At 38.6% G+C, this 22152-nt stretch overlaps 1 protein-coding gene across 3 annotated transcripts in view; it reads left to right on the top strand.

Moving 5' to 3' along the window:
* Positions 1–2115: 2115 nt before the first annotated feature.
* USP47 (ubiquitin specific peptidase 47) overlaps positions 2116–22152 on the top strand; it is a 102871-nt gene continuing 82834 nt past the window's right edge. For all 3 annotated transcript variants that reach the window (XM_052652251.1, XM_052652250.1, XM_052652248.1), the window contains exon 1: positions 2116–2311. In XM_052652251.1, the coding sequence (XP_052508211.1) occupies positions 2273–2311 (39 nt within the window). In that variant the 5' untranslated portion in view covers positions 2116–2272. The remainder of the gene's footprint in view (positions 2312–22152) is intronic.

The following is a 22152-nucleotide window of genomic DNA, read 5'->3' as shown; positions in this document are numbered from 1 at the left end:
GGGTTAAGCAGATTTACCAATTATATTGTTATTTCATTAAATTGACCCCCACAAAAATGAAAGTAGCTAAAAAAGATTTCTGGAAAGAAAACATGAGTTGGCGATAATAAAGCAGGCGTAAAGGGGAAGATGATAGAGATGACATACCTGCTTCTAGCATGACCTCTACAGAAGCCATCTTATTAAGTAGTGGGCGTGACATTTTGAAATCAGAGATTTGAGAATATTTCCATTATGTGATTTTGATGTAAAATGACATATTGTGTGCTATCCAGGGCTGGATAGTGAGGCAAGTGAGGCATTCACTTTGGGCCCAAAATTTAAGAGGATGCCCCCAAATCAGCAATCAAGATGAACATCTACATGCAATATTTTAAAAAGTCAAAATGGATGCAAAAATCTATGATACACAAAAATCTAAAATTTAAATACAACATCAGTATTCAAAAAAAAAAACAAACCTTATACATGTATACTAAAACTTGAAGGCAGAATTTTCCAACCTGTTAGAAGAAATCTTCCAAGCAATGCATTCCAAAGAGTTCTGAAAATATATAAAAATGCAACATCTTCTGACTGATATCAGGGAAGACAGCAAGTTACTAGCTGAGTTTCAAACAAAAACTTCATGGTTGGTGGATGGAAGTGACAAAAAGGGATACTTGCATTATTAAGAGCAGCCAAAGATGTATTTCTTCCATTAGGATTTACATATCTTTGTGAGTTATCTTTTTCAGCTTATGACAGCCGTTAAATTGAAGTACAGAAATAACCTGAACGTTGAATCACATATTTTAATAATTGTTTCATTAAGTATTACAGATTTTTAAAATCACTGAGACTTAAGTCAATCATATTGCTTTCACTAAATATTTTTAGTGAAAATAACACGGATTTTTAAAAGATAATTAATATAGAAAATAACTCTTAGCTACTTTAAATGTGTTTCATCTTTATCCTTTTTACACTTTTAAAAGGCTTTACCTCATATACAACAGGACGTGTCTAAACTTATGTAAGTATAGAGACTTTCTGTAATACAGAAGCGCAATCAAAAAAAAAAAACCTTTGGAGAGCACACACAGTTCAGACAGGTAGTTGATACTGTGGGTGTTAGGAACGTATCATAATTATTATTATCTCAGAGTGCGAAAACATCGCTGTACCACGGAAGTCTTCAAGAAGGACATCCCACCAGGTTTTCATAAGCGAAGTTTGAGGAATGAGCAGGATTTAGAAAAATAACCATCGCAAAATTTGCTGCCTATAAAACAGTACAAATGCTTACTGCCAGAGGAGATTAACGTACTTTAAAAACATTTTTAAAAGAGGATCCTAGGTCCAAACTGCAGCCCCACTCTCGGAAGCTATCTCAGTCCCAGACTTGAACCTGTCCGAGGAGGAAGTTCCCCGAACTGGCCCAGCAGAGTGCCGCTCTGATGGAGGGGGGCTGGAGGGAAAGTGACACCTCTTTCGCGAGCTATGGACTTGTCCCCTCCCCAAGCAGGAGACCAAACTTGAGGTCCCTCGAGCCGGGCCCTCCGGAGGGTGGGGAAAGGGGGAAAGAAAACGCAGTCCTTTCTGGCTGGGACCGTGTCTGAGGGCGGGGGCCGGGAGGCAGTCCGTGATGCTTTCTCCTCCAGGCAGAGGCCGGAGGTCTGTGAAGAGGGGAAGAGTTCAGGAGCTCCTCTAACAGGGAGGGCGAGCAGCGTTGGTAGCAGGGCCAGAGGTGAGGCTTTAGGGTCGAGTCTCTCCCCGGTGGGCGGAGAGTCGGAAGAGCCCTGAAAGGCATGGAGAACCTGAGGCCTGGTCCTTTCCCTGCCAGCAGAGGGAGCCCCGAGATGGACAGTCTGGAATCCCTCTCCGAAAAGCGTTTCCCTGGCCGCTCAACCAATTTTATACATCTCGAAGCCGCGTGAGAGCCGAGGTAATTAGCTGCGAACGACAGCTGTCTGGGTATCTTCGGCGCCAGGCGCCGGGATCGAAGCCCGACAGTCCGAATTCTCGCGAGAGCGGCCGCCGCCATTTTTCCATTGATTGCGGCCGGCGGGGGGAGGGGCCGACGACGAAGGCGACGGCGGCGGCGGCGGCGGAGCCTTGGGTCGGTGTCTGCGCGTTGGTGTCTGAGGCCCAGGTTGAGGCCTCCGCGATAGCCCGAGCGCCGGCGGTGGAGAGGATGACTTCCGCCGCCGTTTTTCTCCTGAGCTAGAGAGGCGCCGCCACCCTCCCCCTCCTCCGGCAGGGCGGAGAGGAGCGGCCGGGAGTCTGAGCGATGGTGCCCGGCGAGGAGAACCAACTGGTCCCGAAGGAGGTGAGGGGCCGGCGGAGGAGGCTAGGCCCGAGGCCTGCGGCCGCTGCGAGCAGCGCAGGCCGGGGGCGAGGGGCGGGCTGCGGGCCCAGCTCGTGGGCTGGCCCGGCCGTGGGGGAAGGAGGAGGTGTGTGGTGCGGGGTTGGGGGGTGGTGCATGGTGGGTGCGGCGAGCAGCTGGGAAACCGGGCTGGATCTCGGGGGTCGAGGGAGCGGAGACCTCTCCCCTTGGATTTGTGGCGCTGGACAATAAACGGAGTGGACTGGAAGGAATCTGGTCCTGCTCTAGGGGGAGAGGGTAGCTTAAGTATTTAACATATTGAGCCAAGGTGGAGAGGTAATTTCAAAGAAAAAATTCTGCAGCAGTGGCCGATGTGCACGACAGGGTGACGGTGCTGCTTCTGGTTTTGACAGTGGCATAGCTCTCAGGGCTTGTGAAATCTACGCCCAACTTGAGCTTTGTGCGAGGGCAGTTAACTGTTACGACTTTTTTGAAGTCCTGTTTCTTACTTGGTGGTACTATGGGCCTGCCTAAATGAGGCCTGCCGAAGACCGTTGAAAAGTAGCAAATGTGACTTTCAAGTAAAGGTAAGAGGTAGCGAAGCATTACCATATGGAGAGTTGAACTACTTTTTGTAGTTGGGTTGTGTATGCCAGTTTGGGTGACTTATTACATTCTTAAAAGCAAGTGATATGAGAAGGCTTGACTTCTTGGCTTCTCTTGAATAGCAGGAGAAGATTAATGATAGAATCCAGCGCTGGCCAGTGAATTTCAATATATTAATAGTATCTCTGTTGGCTTTATAAATATCTTCAGGGTGTCCAAATGTGTATTTTTAACTGGCTGATCATCAGGCGAATGCTTTGGATTTTTATTTCTCGTATACCTCAAATAGATGCAAGTGTTGGTTGCAGTTAGCTGTATCGGATCTTGATAGTTGTGGGTGATCTTAAAATTTTTTAATTCTTTTTTTTTTTTTTTTGCCTTTTTTGATTGCTTGTAGCTATTTGTTGCTACTTGAGCAAGCTCTGACACTGCAAAAGTACTATTGGAGTTGTGTATAAGTGATAGGAATATTTTCCCAACTTTATCAGATGATTGTTTTGCAAGGACAGTTTTTTAAAACTCAATTCTTACGTGCCAGTATTTATTCATCAAGCACCATCTGCACAGAAAATAATAAACAGATGAATTAATCAGAATTCTTGCCTTGGGAACTTCTAAGGCTACTAAGAAAGGTAACACTGGTATTCATTGAGCTCCCAAGTAGGGGCTAAGCAATTTTCTACAAAAGTAAACTCTTAATCAAGGATGAAAGTGATAGATACTATGAGATAGATATTAAAAATGAATTCTCCTTTAGAGCTACACAGTGCTGGTTTTCATTTCCATGAAAAGCAAAGTTAGTCCTTTTTAAATTTTTTGACCATTAGAAAATATTTGTGGAACTTTGCTTTATGAAAGCTCAATATTAGGTTTATTTCCCTAATAATTTGCTTTATAGAAAACATGATACAGATATACTTCCACAGGAACATACCTGCAGTGCTGCTTTTACCTTTTGGATTTTAGAGGTTAAATGCCTCACTGATGGGTGGGAAGGGATTTGGGGTGGGTAGGGAGATCCAAGAGGGGAGGGATATATGTATACATACAGCTGATTTACTTCCTTGTACAGCAGAAATTAACACAATATTGTAAAACAACTTTACCCTAATAAAATCTTTTTTTTTAAGTTTGAATGCCTCTCCTTTAAGACTAATTCCTCTACCTGAGCCTTCAAACTCATCCTAAGTTCTGACTTTTTTGTTTCTTACTCCTTCTGGATCACGTGCCTGTATTTTCTGTTCCCCAGACTCATCTTCAGTCTTTTTCCCTGACTCCTTTCATGATTCCTGAAAGTGTGCACAGTATTCTCAAATCTCAGGTCTGTCCTTTTTTCACTAGTTAAGTGGTTCATTCTTTTTCGATGGCCATACTCCTCTTCTTTCCTGCTTCTCTTCCTTGAGTTTTCTTTTGCGTTTGATACCTAAAAAAAAAAATCCTTGATTTTAGTAATACTGTATTTTGGGCCCTTTTTCTCGTACCTGTTTGTCCTGTCTGGTCACTCATTTGGTCAGTGTCTTTCTCTTTTTCTGTGTCTTTAATTATCACTTTTGTCTGATCTTTGTCATCCTCTGTCTGGTAGAAGTAGAATTATATAGTGTTAAAGCTGAGAGAGCACATAGTGATATGATCACCTAGTATTATATCACGCCCCTTCACTTTTACAGATAAGGAAATTAGGGCCAGAGGATTGAAAAGGACTTGTTCAGGGTCTCATAATGAGTAAGTAAATGACAGAGCTAGGACTAGAACTTACATCCTCTTGATTATACTCTTATTTTACACATCCCTCCATGTAACCTAGAGGCTCTGTAAGAATGGTTTGTAACTCTCTAACTGTATTTATTATGTGAAAATAAATTACAGAATTGTAAATAATATGTCTTGGTTCTGTTCTAATGGCTTATTACCAAGTATATGGAGAGCTTTATTTATTTATTTATTTTTTTAGGGAACCTCTGACCCTTACTAGATTTAGATATATTGATAAAGTATATGCATTCATGTGTGTGCAGTTGTTGAATGAATAATATATTATTCTGGTCCTAGAAGCTCAAGGACAAAACTGTACCTTAGACTGCTGAAGAAGGCAGCTAAGTGTCATGCAGGGCTTGGCAAACTACAGTCCCTGGGCCAAATTCAGCCTGTAGCCTGTTTTGTTTGGCCCATGATTTAAGAATGATTTTTACATTGTCAAATTGTTGAAAAATATCAAAATAATACTAATCTGTGATACATGGAAGTATATGAAATTTAGATTTCAGTATTCATAAATAAAGTTTTATTGGAACACAGCCATGCCCATTTTTTCCTGTTGTCTATGGCTATAGTAAAGTAGTTGATACAGATGCTGTATACAGGGTACATTTGAAGTTACTTAGCTTGGCGGTCAAGACTTAGTATTGATACAGTTTGATTCTGGCCACAATCTGCCCTTTCAGAAAGCTTATCTCTTCTCCTTCAAAGCAAGTTTTTAATGTAGCCAAACAGGTTTTTCTTTAACTTGCTTTTCACTTCTGTTTGTGCTGCCTCTTTCCTGCTTCTGCCCACCAATTCAAAACATTCATACACATCTTTCCTTAAGTATCTCATATCTCATTTATTCGTAAAAAACTTTTCTGACCATTTAACCTTAAGGATTTCTCCTTCTTAGAAGACTTATACATGAACAGAATTCATTTGCCAATTAGTACATGGTGCTTTGTGTTATCTATTATGGGCTTCCCTGGTGGCTCAGATGGTAAAGCGTCTGCCTGCAATGCGGGAGACCTGGGTTTGATCCGTGGATTGGGAAGACCCCCTGGAGAAGGAAATGGCAACCCACTCTAGTACTCTTGCCTGGAAAATTCCATGGATGGAGGAGCCTGATAGGCTACAGTCCATGGGATCGCAAAGAATCAGACACAACTGAGCAGAGTCACTGGCTCACTGGTCATCTATTATAGTCTCAACTGTATTTTATTAGTATTCATGATGGATGTCTTGACAGCAGAGATCTTTATGTGTCTCTCTCACCTGCGCTTTTTTTTTTTTTTAATATGTACTATAGGTTTAGGTTTGTCTAGGTTTGTGAAGATATAGGTTAGCACCTTGTGTAGGTTTGTCTAGGTTTGTGTAGGTCTGGTTTGTCTAGGTTTGACAGACCTAGACAATGTATTAAAAAGCAGAGACATCAGTTTGCTGACAAAGGTCCATATAGTCAAAGCAGCGATTTTTCCAGTAGTCATGTATGGATGTGAGAGTTGGATCATAAAGAAGGCTGAGCACTGAAGAATTAATGCTTTTGAATTGTAATGCCGGAGAAGACTCTTGAGATCCCTTGTACAGCAGGAAGATCAAGCCAGTCAATCGTAAAGGAAATCAATCCCGAATGTCCATTGGAAGGACTGATGCTGCAGCTCCAATACTTAGGCCACCTGATGAGAAGAGCCAGCTCATTGGAAAAAAACCCTGATGCTGGGAATGATCAAGGGCAGGAGGAAAAAGGGACGACTGAGGATGAGATCGTTGGATGGCATCACTGATTAAGTGAACATGAGTTTGTGCAAACTCCAGAAGATTGTGAAGGATAGGGAAGCCTGGTGTGCTGTAGTCTATGGGGTCCCAAAGTGTCGGACACAACTGAACGACTGAACAACAACTAAGTGTCCTTTCTGAAGCACATCTTCAGTAATGTTCATTGATCTGGTTACAGGGTTGCAAGGAAACCAGTTTCTAACCAATTTCCCATGCTTGGATGTTTTTCATAACATCCTTGGCAAGCTGTTTTCCAGCCTCAGCTTGAGTACCTTCATGACATCTCGGGTAATATCTGTCTTCGAAGAGGTCTGTTTCAAGGTTTTGAGCTGAGAGAAGTCTAGATCTCTATAACTGCCATCTTTCGATTGTTGGCTCTGGACAGCAGAGAAATTTTAAATCATTTTCCAAAGGATAGCTTTTTTCCGTTGTTGAACATGGGGGAAGGGAGTAGGAGGACCAAGCTCTGTTTTAAAGTCTGAGCATCCTCAGTTCTCTTAAGTGTTTCTCAGCTTGCTCTGCTTTAGACATAATCGAGTGTTTTTAGTATTTCTCCTAGTTGTTGTACCCAGAGGAGAGCAAAGACAGTGTGGTCTGTTCTGTGTGGTTAACAATAAAGCTTTTCCCCTCACCTTTTCACTCTACTATATGTCTTTGAATTGTTGTATGTTGATGTTGACTCTGAGATCTTTTGCTTTTAATATTACAATTTTTATTTATTGCTTTGTTGCTTTTATTCTGTTTCTTTATAAGGAATTTGTGACATTAATATTTGTTGAGTACTCACTGTACATTGCTGTATGCTGGCATACAGGGAATAATTAGAAAAAGTAGAAAAAAATTATTTTTTCCTCAAGTATCTTCTGGTATAATTAAGGATATTACAATGTACCTAGTGGTTTTAAAATAATACTTTCATTGCAAAAAGTGGTGTCCAAGGAGAATATAAATGTAGAAAGGATGGAAAAGTGAAAGAAAAGAATATGTGGTTCCACATCTCAGTGAATTTTTTCTGCTTCTCTTTAATAATCGCTACTTCTCTTATTGTGAAGCACAGGCTTAATTGCCCCACAGCATGTGAAGTCTTCCCAGACCAGGGATTAACCCATCTGCATTGGCAGGTGGGTTCTTAACCAGGGAAGTCAATAAACACCACTTCTGTCTGGAACTAATGATGATACTAATAATCCAAAATTTATTGAGCATTTATTAAATGTCAAATATTGTTGTATGTGCTTTGTGTGTATTAACTCATTTGAACTTCACAATGACCTCATAACTCTATCAGGACCATTGATATTGAGAGCCCCCAAAACATTAAAACAGCTTGTTTTTCATCTCTATTGTCCTTTTTTTTTTTTTTAAAATCAGTTCCATCAGTATCTACTATGGAGCATGTCAAATGAATATTCTTTTAATTTGTATGGCTTCAACCTTTGATTGTAATTTACATGTTTTTAATATCTCAAGCCCTGATCTTTCTTCTAGTTTCAGATTTCCACCTGCATACTGGATGTCTGTAGTTGGTTGTACTCTGGGACCTGTAGATTAAATATGTTTAGTATCAACCTCATTTCTCTTTCCTCTCTTCTTGGTTCTCCTCCCAGCATAATTTTTTGTATTCTCTTATTCAGTTAGTGTCATCATCTTCTGTTTGCTTAAGTTAGAACATTTTTTTTAACAACTCCTTTTTGCATATATAGTTGGACCATCACTTGCAAAATGTCTCTTGTATCCTTACCTTTCTCTTTTTGGCTCTGCCTCTCTCTATTGTCTCATTCCAGTATAGGCCCTTTAAATGGTCTCTGTGCTTCTAGGCTCTTTTCTTTAGTAACTGTCTTCTCCACAATAGCCATTACTTTCTAAAACACATAAGATTATGACTTACCTGTTTTAAAATTGATAATTATTACCCTCTGATTGCAAATCAAATACTAGATACAATTTATAAACACTTTGTGCCAGACACTACTAAACAGTTTACACTCGTTTCTCATTTAATACGTATAAAGCTCTTTAAGGCAGCTCTTTCACTGTGTATTTTTTAGATGGATAGAAAGTATGCATAAAGAGTAAGTAACTTCCTCAGAGTTGTTTAGCTGTTTGTTTCTGAGTCACTGTGGCCTTAAGCAGTAGGAAAGTCCTTCATAATATAGTCTCAATTGATTTGTTTTTTACAATTAATTTTTATCAAAGTTATACATGCACATATTTAAAAGAGTTGAATAGCTCTGCTGTACAGATTCCCTTCCCCTTCCATTTCAGGCTGTCCAGAGGCAACCACTTTCAACTCATTCTTCAGATATTTATCTCCACATTTCAAAGTCGTGTTCCTGTCGTTTTCCTTCGTGATTTTTCAGTTGAGGAAATTGTCTACTGACTTCCCACGATGGAAGTTTGGGCTTACTACTATCCCCAAACACAGAGACACACTTCTCATTTCTGCCCAGTCATCCCAATATTGTCAGATTGCAAGTTGTTCGGATACGTAAAAGTTCAAAGTTTATGTCAATGTGACTATATACATAGTTGAGCTTTGTAGTTTATAGTGATTATTTTCCCTTCCTGTGTAGCATTTTGTGTTTTCCATGAATTAATATTTTCTAAAAATTTGCTTTTGCTTAGTTTTCTGTGTACTTATCATTAATTTCACCAGGTGCTTCTCAACTAAGGATATTGGCGATGTTGGGTAGGTGAGCAAGGGCAGGAGTGTGCTTCTGATGTCTAGTGAGCAGAAGCAAGCTATGCTGCCAAGCATCATCCTAACTGCACTAGACAGCCTCCTACAGCAAAGAATATGTGGTCCAAAATGTCAGTAGTGCTACTGTTGAGAAACCCTGAGTTAGTCCAAACTCTGAAGTGTATAAATCTTCTCGTTATTATGTTCAAACCTACCAGTTTCTTTGGATGAATTTTCTTGAACTGCAGCTGTTGTCTTAGATTTACGTTTATAATCATCTTAGTTTCCCGCAGGTCTGTCTAGGAGTTCCTGGTTCTGAATCTGATGCCTTCATCTTTCTTTGTGTTCTCATTTTGGAGGACCACTTTCAATAGCTTTCAGCTGTAATTTTTTGAGACTTCACATGCCTTAAAATGTTGTTTCTGTTCTCTTTGTAGATAGTTTGGTAGGCAGGGAATTCTCGGTCAGAAATATTTTTTCTCAATTTTGAAAACATTGCTCCATTACTATCTTTTTTTCAGTGTTGCTGTAGAGACATCAGATGCCTAGAAGATTTTGAATTTTATTTTTTCTCTGGAAGCTTGAAGAATCTTTTCCCCTAGAGTTCTGAAATTTCTGGATTATGTGTAAAGGTCTGTTTTTCTCCATTTCTGCTGGATTCAGGGTAGTCTTATTCAATCTGAAATTTGTCTTATCAGTTCTAGGAGATTTCCTTAAGTAATTTCTTTGGTTTCTTCCCCTTTGTTTTCTCTGTTTCTCTTGAATTCCTGTTGTTTAGGTGTTAGGCCTGCTGACTGGCTTATCTAATTTTCTTCTGTGTTTACATCTATTTTCCATTTCTTTCTTTTTCCTCTGCTTTCTGGGAGATTTTTCTCAACTTTATCTTATAATTCTTCTACTAAGGTTTTATTTCTGCTATTATGTTTATAATTTCCGAGTACTTTTTTTTCCTAAAAAAGTTTAAATGATAATATTCTTTTGTTTCATGGATATAATACCTTTTCTCTCTTAGGAAGTTATTGGTATGTTTCTTCTCTGAATATTCTCTTTTCTCCAAATTTCCTTTTTCTGTTTGTTGGCTTTGGGCTTTGTCTTTTATATTAGATGTTTTTTTTTTTAGATGTCTGGTATTCCTTGGAAGTCAGTGCTTATTTAGAAGAGGGCCCTTACAAAGCTGAATGGAAGCTCTGCCAGTGAGTGATTATGGTTTTCCCTGTTCATTGGATATGTCTGGATAATTTCCTTAGACTCCCAGTGACAGGTTTTTCTCTTGTGCTGAATTGATTTCCCAGAAAAGATTTCTGGTCTGTTCCTTGAAGAGAACAGGCTTTGGAGTTGAGTACGAAAAGGGAATGTGGGTTTTATCATGAAGTACACAAGTACACTTCATTTAATTCTGCAGTTTTCAGTATGCATGCCTGCTGAGTTGGGTCTGACTCTGTGGCCCTAGACTGTAGCCCGCAAGGATCTTCTGTCCATGGAATTCTCCAGGCAAGAATACTGGAATGGATTGTCATGCCCTCTTCCAGGGGATCTTCCCGACTCAGGGATCGAACCCAGGTCTCTTAAGTCTTCTGCATTGGCAAGCGGGTTTTATACCACTAGCACCACCTGGAAAGCCACTTTCCAGTATGGCAGCCTTCCAGTTCAGTTGCACCCGGCGTCCTCTTGTCCAGAGATACCTTGTTTTATACTCTCCTGAGATTGTTTAGTCTCTTGCCAAGAAAGGGTCAAAGAGTAGGAAAGAGAGGATCTGGAAGTTTTGACTGTTTCTTAAGCAGACTTTGATCTCCTATTCTAGCCTGGACCTCACTCTTGCTCCCAGAGTATCTCAAACAGCTAGTTCCTGAGCCTTTTAGGTTTTTCTTTTTTTTTTTTTAAATAGAAGTCTTGAAAAAGGAATACACGGAGTTCCCGTATACCCACCACCAAGCTTTTCCTTATGATAATCTCTTTATATAAATCATAGAACACTTATTAAAAGTAAGGAACTAACCATAGTACAATACTATTAAGTATACTATAGAATTTATTTAGATTTAACTAGTTTTCCACTAATGTTTCTTTTTAGTCCAAGGTATAATACCAGAATAATCAGAATATCTCATTAAATTTTGTTGTCATGTCTCCTTAGTTTCCTTTATTTGTGACACTTTCTCAGACTTTTCTTTTTCATGACTTTGACATTTTAAACAGTACTAGTCATTTTTGCAAAATGGCTCTCAATTTGGGTTTGTCTGATGTTTTCTCAAGATCAGACAGAGGTTGTTAAAGAGAAGGATATCACAGAAGTGATACGTCCTTCTCAGTGCTTCATTTGGAGGGGGGTGGAGGTGACATGATGTTGACGTATTCTACTGGTAATATTAACCTTTGATCACTGGGTTCAGGTGATTCTGCTAGGTTTCTCCACTGTAAAGTTACTATTTTCCTCTTTAATAATTACTAACTACTTTGAGACCATGCAGATATCCTGTTTCTACTTAAACTTTGGCCCTCTAGTTTTAGCATCCACGTATAGATCTTGCTACTGTTAAGATTTTCTCTTTCCCTCATTTCTACATTTATTAATTGGAATTCTTTTGTGAGCAGAAGCTGTCCCTTCTCCCCCATTTATTTACTTATTTATTTATATCAGTGTAGACTTATAGATTTTATTTTATTCTTTGTATTATTACCCCAAATTACTGTTACTAATTTTGTTGCTCAAGCTGTTGCATTCTTGGCCAGGGAAGCTCTTTCTGATTGGCATCTGTGCTCATCCTTGCTTTTTGAGCACGTCTTTAATTTGTGGCACCACATAATACTTCAGCCCATCTTCTATTTGCGCTGCCTCAACACTACAATCAAGCATTTCTCCAAAGAGTTTAGAGGTCTTTTGCTGTAAATGTGAATGTGGTATGTGCTATAAACCAGGTGTCTTTGTTTTTCGTCTAGGCTAATAATATAGGTTTCAACCTTCTCTGCTGTAAGAGTCATTACCACCTGTTCTGCTTTCCAGCTTCTAAAATTGTGTTTTTGGTTTCCTATGGATTTATGCTCTTTAAAAGTTTTCTTTATTCTTGTTTCAGAGATATTTTGGGAAGTTTTAGAGCTAACTGCTTGCATTCACTCTGTCCTCTTTAACCAGAAATTCTTAATGCTTTTGTTGTCTCCTGCCCCAAGCCAATTTTGTTTTAGCCACATTCAGCTGCATTAGTGGCTATTCTCTGATGTGCTATATGCTGTCCTGTGTCACTTGCCCTCAGTGAATAATACGAAGTATTTTTGTAATATCTGTCTTTTAGGGAGTTTTAAATGGGTGAACTTTGATTTTTACCTGAAAACTACTATTTAAGTACTTTCTTAAGTACATTGTTAGGATTGTTGCCTCTCTTTAATTTTCCATTCTCTGAATTAGTCACAGAAATGTTTTGTTTCTCAGTACCAGATATTGTAATTTTTGCCAAAACAAAGGGGAGAAGCACAGTGTGTCCAGAGGACTTGTGTACCATCACCACCCTAGCCCAAATTAAAAAAAAGATTGGGTTGAAAATAGGGAGTTGTGAAAAACATAGCATTAAATTTATTTTCAAATACCTATTGTAAATTAAGGTTCCAGAAGACGTCTACTTTAAAAACCAATTCATTGGTATTGAGGATCTTACTTAGTTAAGACAGCGTAATAGGTGTCATGATATGCAGAGGCATGTTCTTTCTGAGGCTTATTGCACAGATTTTAAAGTGTTCTATCCAAGTATTGCTGCTTACAATCTAATTTTCTACAAATTCTCTGTTGTTTAAAAAAAAAAAGTCTTGGCAGGACTTCTCTTGGTGGTCCAGTTGCTAAGACTCCCGAGTTCCCAATACAGGAGACCCAGGTTCAATCCCTGGTCAGGGAACTAGATCTCTACATGCAGCAACTAAGACCCACTGCAGCCAAATAAATAAAAATCAACATTGAAATAAAAGTTTTTTTAGTCTTTGGCAAAATGATGGTGACTAGCAGTGATGGCAGATGATTGGCAAAAACGATGTGATCTTTTAGATCAAGATTCTTAATTTATATTTTTCCTGAGCGTGGTTTTCTGTTAGTATAATGGAAGAAGGGATGGATATAGTTGTAGTGTAAGTAAACAGATGTCTCCTCTCTGCTGCATACTTCTGTTTACTTTGTCTCAGGTTTGGGAACAGTAGTAATTGCACTATTCTTTTGTTTAATGAAACTAAACTGAACCAAGCATACATAAAGTAGACATAGAGGGAATTCCTTGGTGGCCCAGTGGGAAATACTTTGCCTTCCCATTAATGTAGGGAATGCTGATTCGATCCCTGGTCGGGGAGCTGAGATCCCAGATGTCTCATGGCCGAAAAAATAAAACGAAAACAGAAGCAATATAGTAACAGATTCAATGAAGCCTTAAAAAAAAAATAAAGTAGCCATGGATATGAACATTTTCATTGATATAAGACTGTCACTGAAACCTACTGTTGAGAGTGTTGAGAGATTACTCTTTGTATGGAGATTACTTTTTGTATGAAACTTACTGAGATCTGTGTCTTGAATTTGTTGTGTTTCTTGTTTGTTTGTTGTTGTTGTTTTGGCTATGCCATGCTGCTTGCAGAATCTTAGTTCCCCTGCTGCTGCTGCTAAGTCGCTTCAGTCGTGTCCGACCCTGTGCAACCCTATAGACGGCAGCCCACCAGGCTCTGCCGTCCCTGGGATTCTCCAGGCAAGAACACTGGAGTGTGTTGCCATTTCCTTCTCCAGTACATGAAAGTGAAAAGTGAAAGTGAAATCGCTCAGTCGTGTCCTACTCTTAGCGACCCCATGGACTGCAGCCTACCAGGCTTCTCCGTCCATGGGATTTTCCAGGCAAGAGTACTGGAGTGGGGTGCCATTGCCTTCTCCTACCAAGGATCAAAACTAGGCCCTGTCAGTGAAAGTGCTGAGTCCTAACCACTGGACTGCCAGGTAATTCCCAATAGGTTTACATTTTATTTTTAAAATTTAAAAAAAAAAATGTTTTTTGGCCATGCCATGCAACTGTCTTGAATTTTTTATGCTTTTTAAAAGCAAGCTGTTAAAATGCTACCTAAACAGCAAAATCTAGCCCTTTTTATTAGTATAAGAAACCTTTCCTGATTTTCCTCTTCCAATCTAATACCATTTTTCTAACCCTGAAATGCCATAATGCTGTAGCTTTTTACATTTGAAAAATTACACTTCATTATAGGTTAATTCAAAGTCAAGACACAACAGTCAGAGTGCCTCGGTTCAAGTACCAGTTTTGTGACCTTGGGCAAGTTATTTAACTTCCCAGTACCTAAGTTAAATGTGGATACTAGTAACTACCTCCTTGGGCTTTTGGGAAGATATAATGAGTTAATACATATAGAGTGTCTTTTACTTAATAAGCATTCTTACAAGTGTTATCTGTTAGAATAAATGTTACTACCTTCATTATTGTTATTACCTTCATCCTGTATTGGTTTAGGGGCCAGCATAATATGCTATACATGAATATGTATCAATTAAATAAAAATGAAATCATGTCTTAGTTATTAAATATGCTTAGTTGTTTGAAGTCATGGATCTGATATGACCTGTCAGCATAAATCCTAAATGATTGTTAGATTTGATAGGTTTTTTATATTATCAAGTAAGACTTGTTTTTACTGCTTTTTAATAACTGAAACGTAACAAAGTACAGCTTTTAAATGAAACTTTTTAGTCTGATAAGATCCTAAGAAAAATTGATTTAGAATATATAGATATTTGTTGAAATAACTTACTAGATTAACAGGTTATTTGTTTATAAGATTCAGTGTGAAATGTTATTTTAAAGCAGGATCCATGTTAAGAATGTTTGTTTCTGAGAGAACTTAATGTGTTTGATAATTCTGACTTTCGGAAACTCTGGAGTATAGCCAGTTGACATGAATAGAAGGACCAATTAACTTGTCTTTTTTGTCAGTTATATTACTGATGGTAAAGATTTTGCCTACCAAGCAGGACACATAGCTTGGATCCCTGGGTCAGAAAGATCTCCTGGAGAAGGAAATGGCTACCACTCCAGGGCTTCCCTGGGGGCTCAGACGTTGCCTACAATGTGGGAGACCCAGGTTCGATCCCTGGGTCGGGAAGATCCCCTGGAGAAGGAAATGGTAACCCACTCCAGTATTCTTGCCTGGAGAATCCCATGGACGGAGAACCCTGGTAGGCTACAGTCCAGGGGGTTGCAAAGAGTTGGATACGACTGAGCGACTTCACTTTAACTTTCTACTATTCTTGCCTGAGAAATCCCGTAGCCAGAGGAGCCTGGTGGGACCACAGTCTATGAGGTCGCAGAAGAATGAGACACAACTTAGTGACTTAGTTCAGTTCAGTCACTCAGTTGTGTCTGACTCTTTGAGACCCCATGGACTGCAGCACTCCAGGCCTCCTTGTCCATCACCAGCTCCCGGAGTTTACTCAAACTGATGTCCATTGAGTCGGTGATGCCATCCAACTATCTCATCCTCTGTTGTCCCCTCCTCTTCCCACCTTCAATCTTTCCCAGCATCAGAGTGTTTTCAGATGAGTCAGTTCTTCGTATCAGGTGACCAAAGTATTGGGAGCTTCAGCGTCAGCATCAGTCCTTCCAGTGAATATTCAGGACTGATTTCCGTTAGGTTGGACTGGTTGGATCTCCTTATAGTCCAAGAGACTTTCAAGAGTCTCCTCCAACACCACAGTTCAAAAGCATCAGATCTTCAGTGCTCTGCTTTCTTTATAGTCCAACTCTCACATCCATCCATGACTGCTGGAAAAACCATAGCTTTGACTAGATGGACCTTTGTTGGCTACACAAGAACAGTATGACTGTGCTTTAAATTTGATGCTGTGTGATTGCCATAAGACTTGCAGAGTTGTTCACATATTAGCAGAAATACAGTGGCTTTCCAGTAGAGAGAAATTAATGGCTAAGTGACATAGTTAAGAAAAAAGATCTGGACTTAAATCTTTCTGTACACCAGGGGTCCCTACAAACCCCAGGCCAGGGACAGGTACCAGTCTGCAGCCTGTTAGGAACTGGGCCACATAGCAGGCGGGGAGTGCCAGGTGAAACACAAAGTCTCCCCCACGCACCCCTCCCTCCGTCTGTGGAGAAATTGTCTACCATGAAGCCGATTCCTGGTGCCCAAAAGGTTGGTGACCACTGTATACAGTGAGTCTAGCACCTTTGGTTTAACTTTGGGAAAACCACGCCCTTCATTTATTACCTAAGTGAAATTTTCTAGTGTAAACAAAGCATTGTAGTTTGACTGTAAATATCTTTCCTGTTTCAAATGATATTACCTGTTTTTATTTCATCATAAATATACTTTAATTTTTCTTAATGTAGATTTCTGTAGCTCCCAATACTGTTGAATTCATTCAGTTAAGCACTGAATTAGTAGCTGCCATGGATCAGAGAATCAAAGATGAATAAGAAATCTGACCTAGTTCTAGATGCTAGTCTAATTTAGTCTAGTTTGGGAAGCAGAAATTTATAAAGAGACAAATGCATAATGTGGAAATAAAGTGGGACCCTAAGGGAGGAAGGCCAGCTTCGCTTAGGGGGTTCTGTGAGAACGCTTAAATTGGGTTGCAAAAGATGACTGCCAAGTAAAGAGAAGATAAGAGCTTTTAGTTAGGAAAAATAACATTTCAAACACTAACATCTATAATGCGTTTTAAAAGTGACAGAAAGTTTGGGGTAAATGCATGGCGTGCCTGGGGTGAATGAGAGAAGATAGTTCTGCAGATTGTGTCTTAAAATTCTAAAGGCTTTTTATGCATATAAGAATTTAGGTTTTTATTGTGTAGACATGAGTGGGCAGGAATTTTTTTTTTTTTTGGCAGAAAAAGTTAACAGATTTGTTTATGATTGTTATAAGCAAATTCATTGAAACTGGCTCATTGAAACATTGTTTACTTGCATGAATGTTTTGTGTCCCTGCATTAATATTAAACATTTACACACAAATGAAAATGGGGCAAAGTGGAATTTGCTCTAATACCTATTCTCTCACCCGGTTGTTTTTTTCCCCTCCTCATTTGCAGTCATATAACTAGGTACTTTTTTTTGGTTGGTTGTTTTTTTAAGAATAAAATGTTTGCCTTTGTAATGCATCTTAAGTGCTTTCTCCACATATGAGTCATGCTGGCAGCATATCCTTTGGCATAGTATTACATATTTGATACGGATAACACGCAGGTAGGTATCTTCAAATAGGCTAACTAGATAGGTCTCATTTGCCTCCAGAAATGTGAAGGTATCTGCACTTTGGTAGTGTAGATTTGGTTTGAAGTCCTGAACATTTTCTCACACTTGATGCTGGAAGGGAAGTTTGCAAGTGAGAAGTTATGTGTGCTTCCGATTTTCAGTGACAGCCACTGTATGATGCTTATGAAAATGTGGTTTCTTCACCTTTTCAGTATAAGGCATGTTCTTGTGAGCTACATTTGTAGCTGGTTGCTTTCTTGAGTGCATTACAGGCATTTGCCTTGGTATGTATGTATGTGAAAGTCGCTCAGTCGTGTTCAGCTTCTTGTGACCCCAAAGACTGTAGCCTGACAGGCAACTCCATCCATGGGATTTTCCAGGCAAGAATACTGGAGTGGGTTGCCATTTCCTTCTTCAGGGGATCTTCCCTGTCCAGGGATCGAACTCAGGTCTCCTGCATTGCAGGCACACTCTTTACTGTCTGAGCCACCAGGGAAGCTCTAGGAGCCATAGTATAGAGAACTCCCTATTTACCTAGCTTTTTTTCAGCAGCTTTACCAGGCTAGAAGTGGTACTGATACTAGACTGTTGAATGGTAGCAGCCACCTCAGCAGCAGCTAAGAACACTAACAAGGAATGTTTTTAATTAGGGAATTAATTAAATCTTCCCAAGGGTTTCCCCAATGCTCCAAATAAAATTTTACCAGAAGGAGCTCTTGATTACAACCCCAGTTCCAGGTTGCATTAAAAAGTAGAATTTTTGTATGACTTATCTGATAAAAGATACGTATGGCTTTTGTAAATATACAAAAACTCTCTATGAATTCATGTACATTTCTTCTGTTTTATAGCTAAAAATGTCTACGCTTTTAGGTGTTTAGGTTGCCTTTAAGTTTACACGAAGTTGTGTAATTTATTATTTTGTTTATAGCACTTTGTGATAATGAAAGGAAATAGGTGAAAAATTAGATACATGACAGTGAAATATCTTATTAAAAGACATCTAAGAAATATCTTTGCTTTAATTTTGACATTCTAAATTCACATCTTGAAATATTTGTTTACTATTACATTGTTTACCATTAACATAACCCAAATGTGATTTAAAGAATTCTAAGAAAAATAGACATTGATACAGAAAATTCTTCTACAACTCAGAATAGGATTTAACACTGAAAGGGAGGTAGTAGTTAGGTATTACGGATCCTTCATTTTTAGGGAAGGAAGCATGAAGGCTATAAAAGCTCCGTAACTTAATGTCTCAGGTAGTGGAAGAGCTAGAATGACACTTTTTAAAAAAAGTCAGGTTTATTGATGTATAATTTATATACAGTAAAATTTGCGCCTTTAAAAGAATGTACAGTTTTATGAATTTTGACAAGCTTACACAGTTGTATAATCACCTTCACAATCAAGATATAAAACATCTTCATCACCTTAAAAAAAGTTTTCTCATGCCTCTTGTAATTAACACCATCTGCCACCTCCAGGCCTTGCAACCGCTGATGTGTTTCCTGCCTTCATGTTTTACCTTTCCCTATGTAACTGGAATTCAAGCGGTATGTAGCATTTTGGGCCTGACTTCTTCCTAGCATAAACCTATGAGGTTTATCTATGTTAATTGCTTGTGTCAACAGGCTTCCTTTTTATTGTCCAGTGCCACAGTTGTTTATCCATTTATTAACTGATGGACATTTGGGTTATTTCCAGTTTGGGGTGATTCTGAATAAGCTGCTACAAATATTTGTGTACAGCTTTTCTTTTGATAGACAAATGTCTTCTTATGGTAAGTGCATGTTTAACTCCATAAGAAACTCCCAGCTTCTTTCCTGAAATGGCTGTACCATTTTGCATTACATTCAGCAGTGTGTGCACGTTCTAATTGCTCTGCCTCCGGGGTGGTACTTGGCAATGTCAGTATTTTTCCGCTTAATTTTTTAACCATTCTAGTTAGTGTGTAGTGATCTCTGTGGTTTGAATTTGCATTTCTGTAATGACTAATGATGTAGAGTATCTTTTCTTGTGCTTGAGGTTTTTTACTAATTCTGATTTTTTTAAAATCATACTTTAATTGAATATTACATATTTAAAGTTTTACTAGTACTGCTAGGAGAGAGAGGAGTAAAAAGAGTACTTATTCTTAAGAGAGTTGGTAATTTACATAGAGAAAACTAGCCATTGTATTCAAAGTATGACTGTAATTTTGATAGACTCCTTAAAGAGGTTCATATGTTAGCTGACTGGTAGAGAGGACAACAGTTTGGGAATCAGAAAATTCATTGGTTTGACTTTGCCTTATTAATTGCTTATTCTTTCTGGGTCTTTTCTTCTTTTTTCTTTATCTCTGAAATGAGGGATTTGTCTCTAAATTATGGACTTTGCTGCTGGCACAAACAGAGAAATCTACTTGCAATGCAGGAGACCCAGGTTCAATCCCTGGGTTGGGAAGATCCACTGGAGAAGGGAATGAGGGATTTGTCTCTAAATTATAAATCAACATAAACTTTTCGGTAGTAGGGGGTTTTTTTTGCTGCTTTTTCAGTAGTAGGTTTTTAAACTTTGTAAGAAGGCTGTGCAGTCAGAAAACAAAAGATGTTTGGAGATTTTCCCTGTCTGATGAAATTTCTATTACTCAAAAAAGATCTTCTGAAATTTTAAATAATATAAATCATAAGTATTTTTGTTGTTGAGAATTATATAGTAAGTCTGTTATAAGGAGGGTAACTGATAGTTGTAGGATAATATATTTTGTATGATTTTATGATATATTTTATTATTATAATTTATAGAGCATTTTCAGCATATTCTGTCTTTTGATTTTTGGTAAAACTCTTTGTGGACCCTGCGAGTCAGAATAAGTGACTTGCATAGGATTACACAGCTAAAAGGAAAGTAGCCACCTTGACTTAAGGGTTCTAGACTAGCGTTTTTGCATCTGCATCACATTACTCTGCACTGTAGACTAGTCCAATAGGAAATAAAGTCTTTAAATAGTATTAAATAACCTTAACTTTTTTTTTTTTAGTTGACAATTTCATGTTCAGAGTATTATAAAATTTATTATCCATGCTTCTAAATAAGCATGATTGCAGATAATATAAACAAGCTACTCTGATTTAGTAATAATGCAGTGGAACATTTCAAGACTTGTAAACAAGTCAGTTGTATCACAAGCTGAGTCACTGCTTATCAAAACAGCCTACTCACAGAAGAAAACTTAGCTGTAATCAAAAATAAAGATAACAGGAATAGTAAAGGACAAACTGTACATCCTCTAGAGAGTAGTTTGTTTAGTTTCTAAGTTTAGATACCTCAACATTAGTGGGTTACCAGTTAACAGTAGTATAACAACAATTAAACGGGTATGGCAAAAGTGGGAATGGTTTAGGGTAAAAGTGAGAGGAAAAATACTACTATTATAATTTTAATGACAAATATTTCAACATTATGAAGTCATCAGAAAATTTGTATTTCTTAAGAGATCTGTGTTCGTATGGGACCTTAGGCATGTCACTTAAGGTTTCTGAATTTCTTGTACATCTGTAAAGAGCTTGATCTGATGTCCAAAGGTCCATCCATCTTTAAATATGTAGTATAGTTCCACGTTGTGTGTGATGAATCATCTGATTGATTGCTTCTTAACTGTCAAACATATTATCAAACTTCCTTTTAAATAGTTAAAAGCCCTTGCAGTAAAGAAATGTTTTTAAATCAGTTCAGAAACTTTTCAGAGTTTACAAAATCAATTCAACTTTTAAAAATTTACTCAGAAGTTTTAAGAGCACACTGTGCTTCCAAAAGCATCAGCTATAATGTATTATGAAGTTATTTTCCTGAATGAATATATTTTGTTTAGAGAATTTCCTATAGGACTTAGAATAGGAAATGTGGTATGTTTAAATGATAACTATTAAAAATTTCAGAATACCTATATGAGAAGTTGCTGAAGAACTCAGCACGGTCGTTAGGCATTTGAAGCAAATTGGAAAGGTGAAAAACTTGATAAGTGAGCTGACCTCATGAGCTGACGGAAAATTAAAAGAAAAAAATCGCTGTTTAAGTTGTCACCTTATTCTGTGCAACAGCAATGAACGATTTCTTGATTGGATTGTGAAGTGCAACAAAAAGTGGATTTTATATGACAGCTGGTGGTGACCAGCTCAGTGGTTGCACTGAGAAGCTCCAGAGCACTTCCCAAAGCCAAACTCGCACCAAAAAAAGGGTCATGGTCACTGTTTGGTGCTCTGCTGCCCGTCTGACCTATGACAGTTTTCTGAATCCTGGTGAAACCATTACATCGAGAAGCATGGTCAGCAAATCTCTGAGATGCACCAAAAACTGCCAACGCCTGCAGCTGACATTTGTCAACAGAATGGGCCCAATAACTGACTGCATGTCACACAACCAATGCTTCAGAAGTTGAAATTGGGCTGCGAGGTTTTGCCTCATCCGCCATATTCACCTGACCGCTCACCAACCAACTACCGTTTTTTCTAAGTATCTTGACAACTTTTTGCAGGGAAAATGCTTCCACAACCAGCAAGAGGCAGAAAATGCTTTCCAAGAGTTCATCAAATCCCAAAGCGCAGGTTTTTAATGCTATAGGAATAAACAAACTTATTTCTTGATAGCAAAATTTGTTGATTGTAATGGTTCCTATTTCGATTAATAAAGATATGTTTGAACCCAGTTATAATTTAAAATTCACAGTCCAAATCCACAGTTACTTTTTCACCAACCTTAATATCATTATTAGTCACCAAGTCATGTCCACCTCTTTTGTGATCCTTTGGAGTGTAGCCTGCCGGGCT

This window comes from Budorcas taxicolor, chromosome 15, assembly GCF_023091745.1.
Source record: "Budorcas taxicolor isolate Tak-1 chromosome 15, Takin1.1, whole genome shotgun sequence".
NCBI lineage: Eukaryota > Metazoa > Chordata > Mammalia > Artiodactyla > Bovidae > Budorcas > Budorcas taxicolor.
This window is presented reverse-complemented; position numbering and strand designations above follow the sequence as displayed.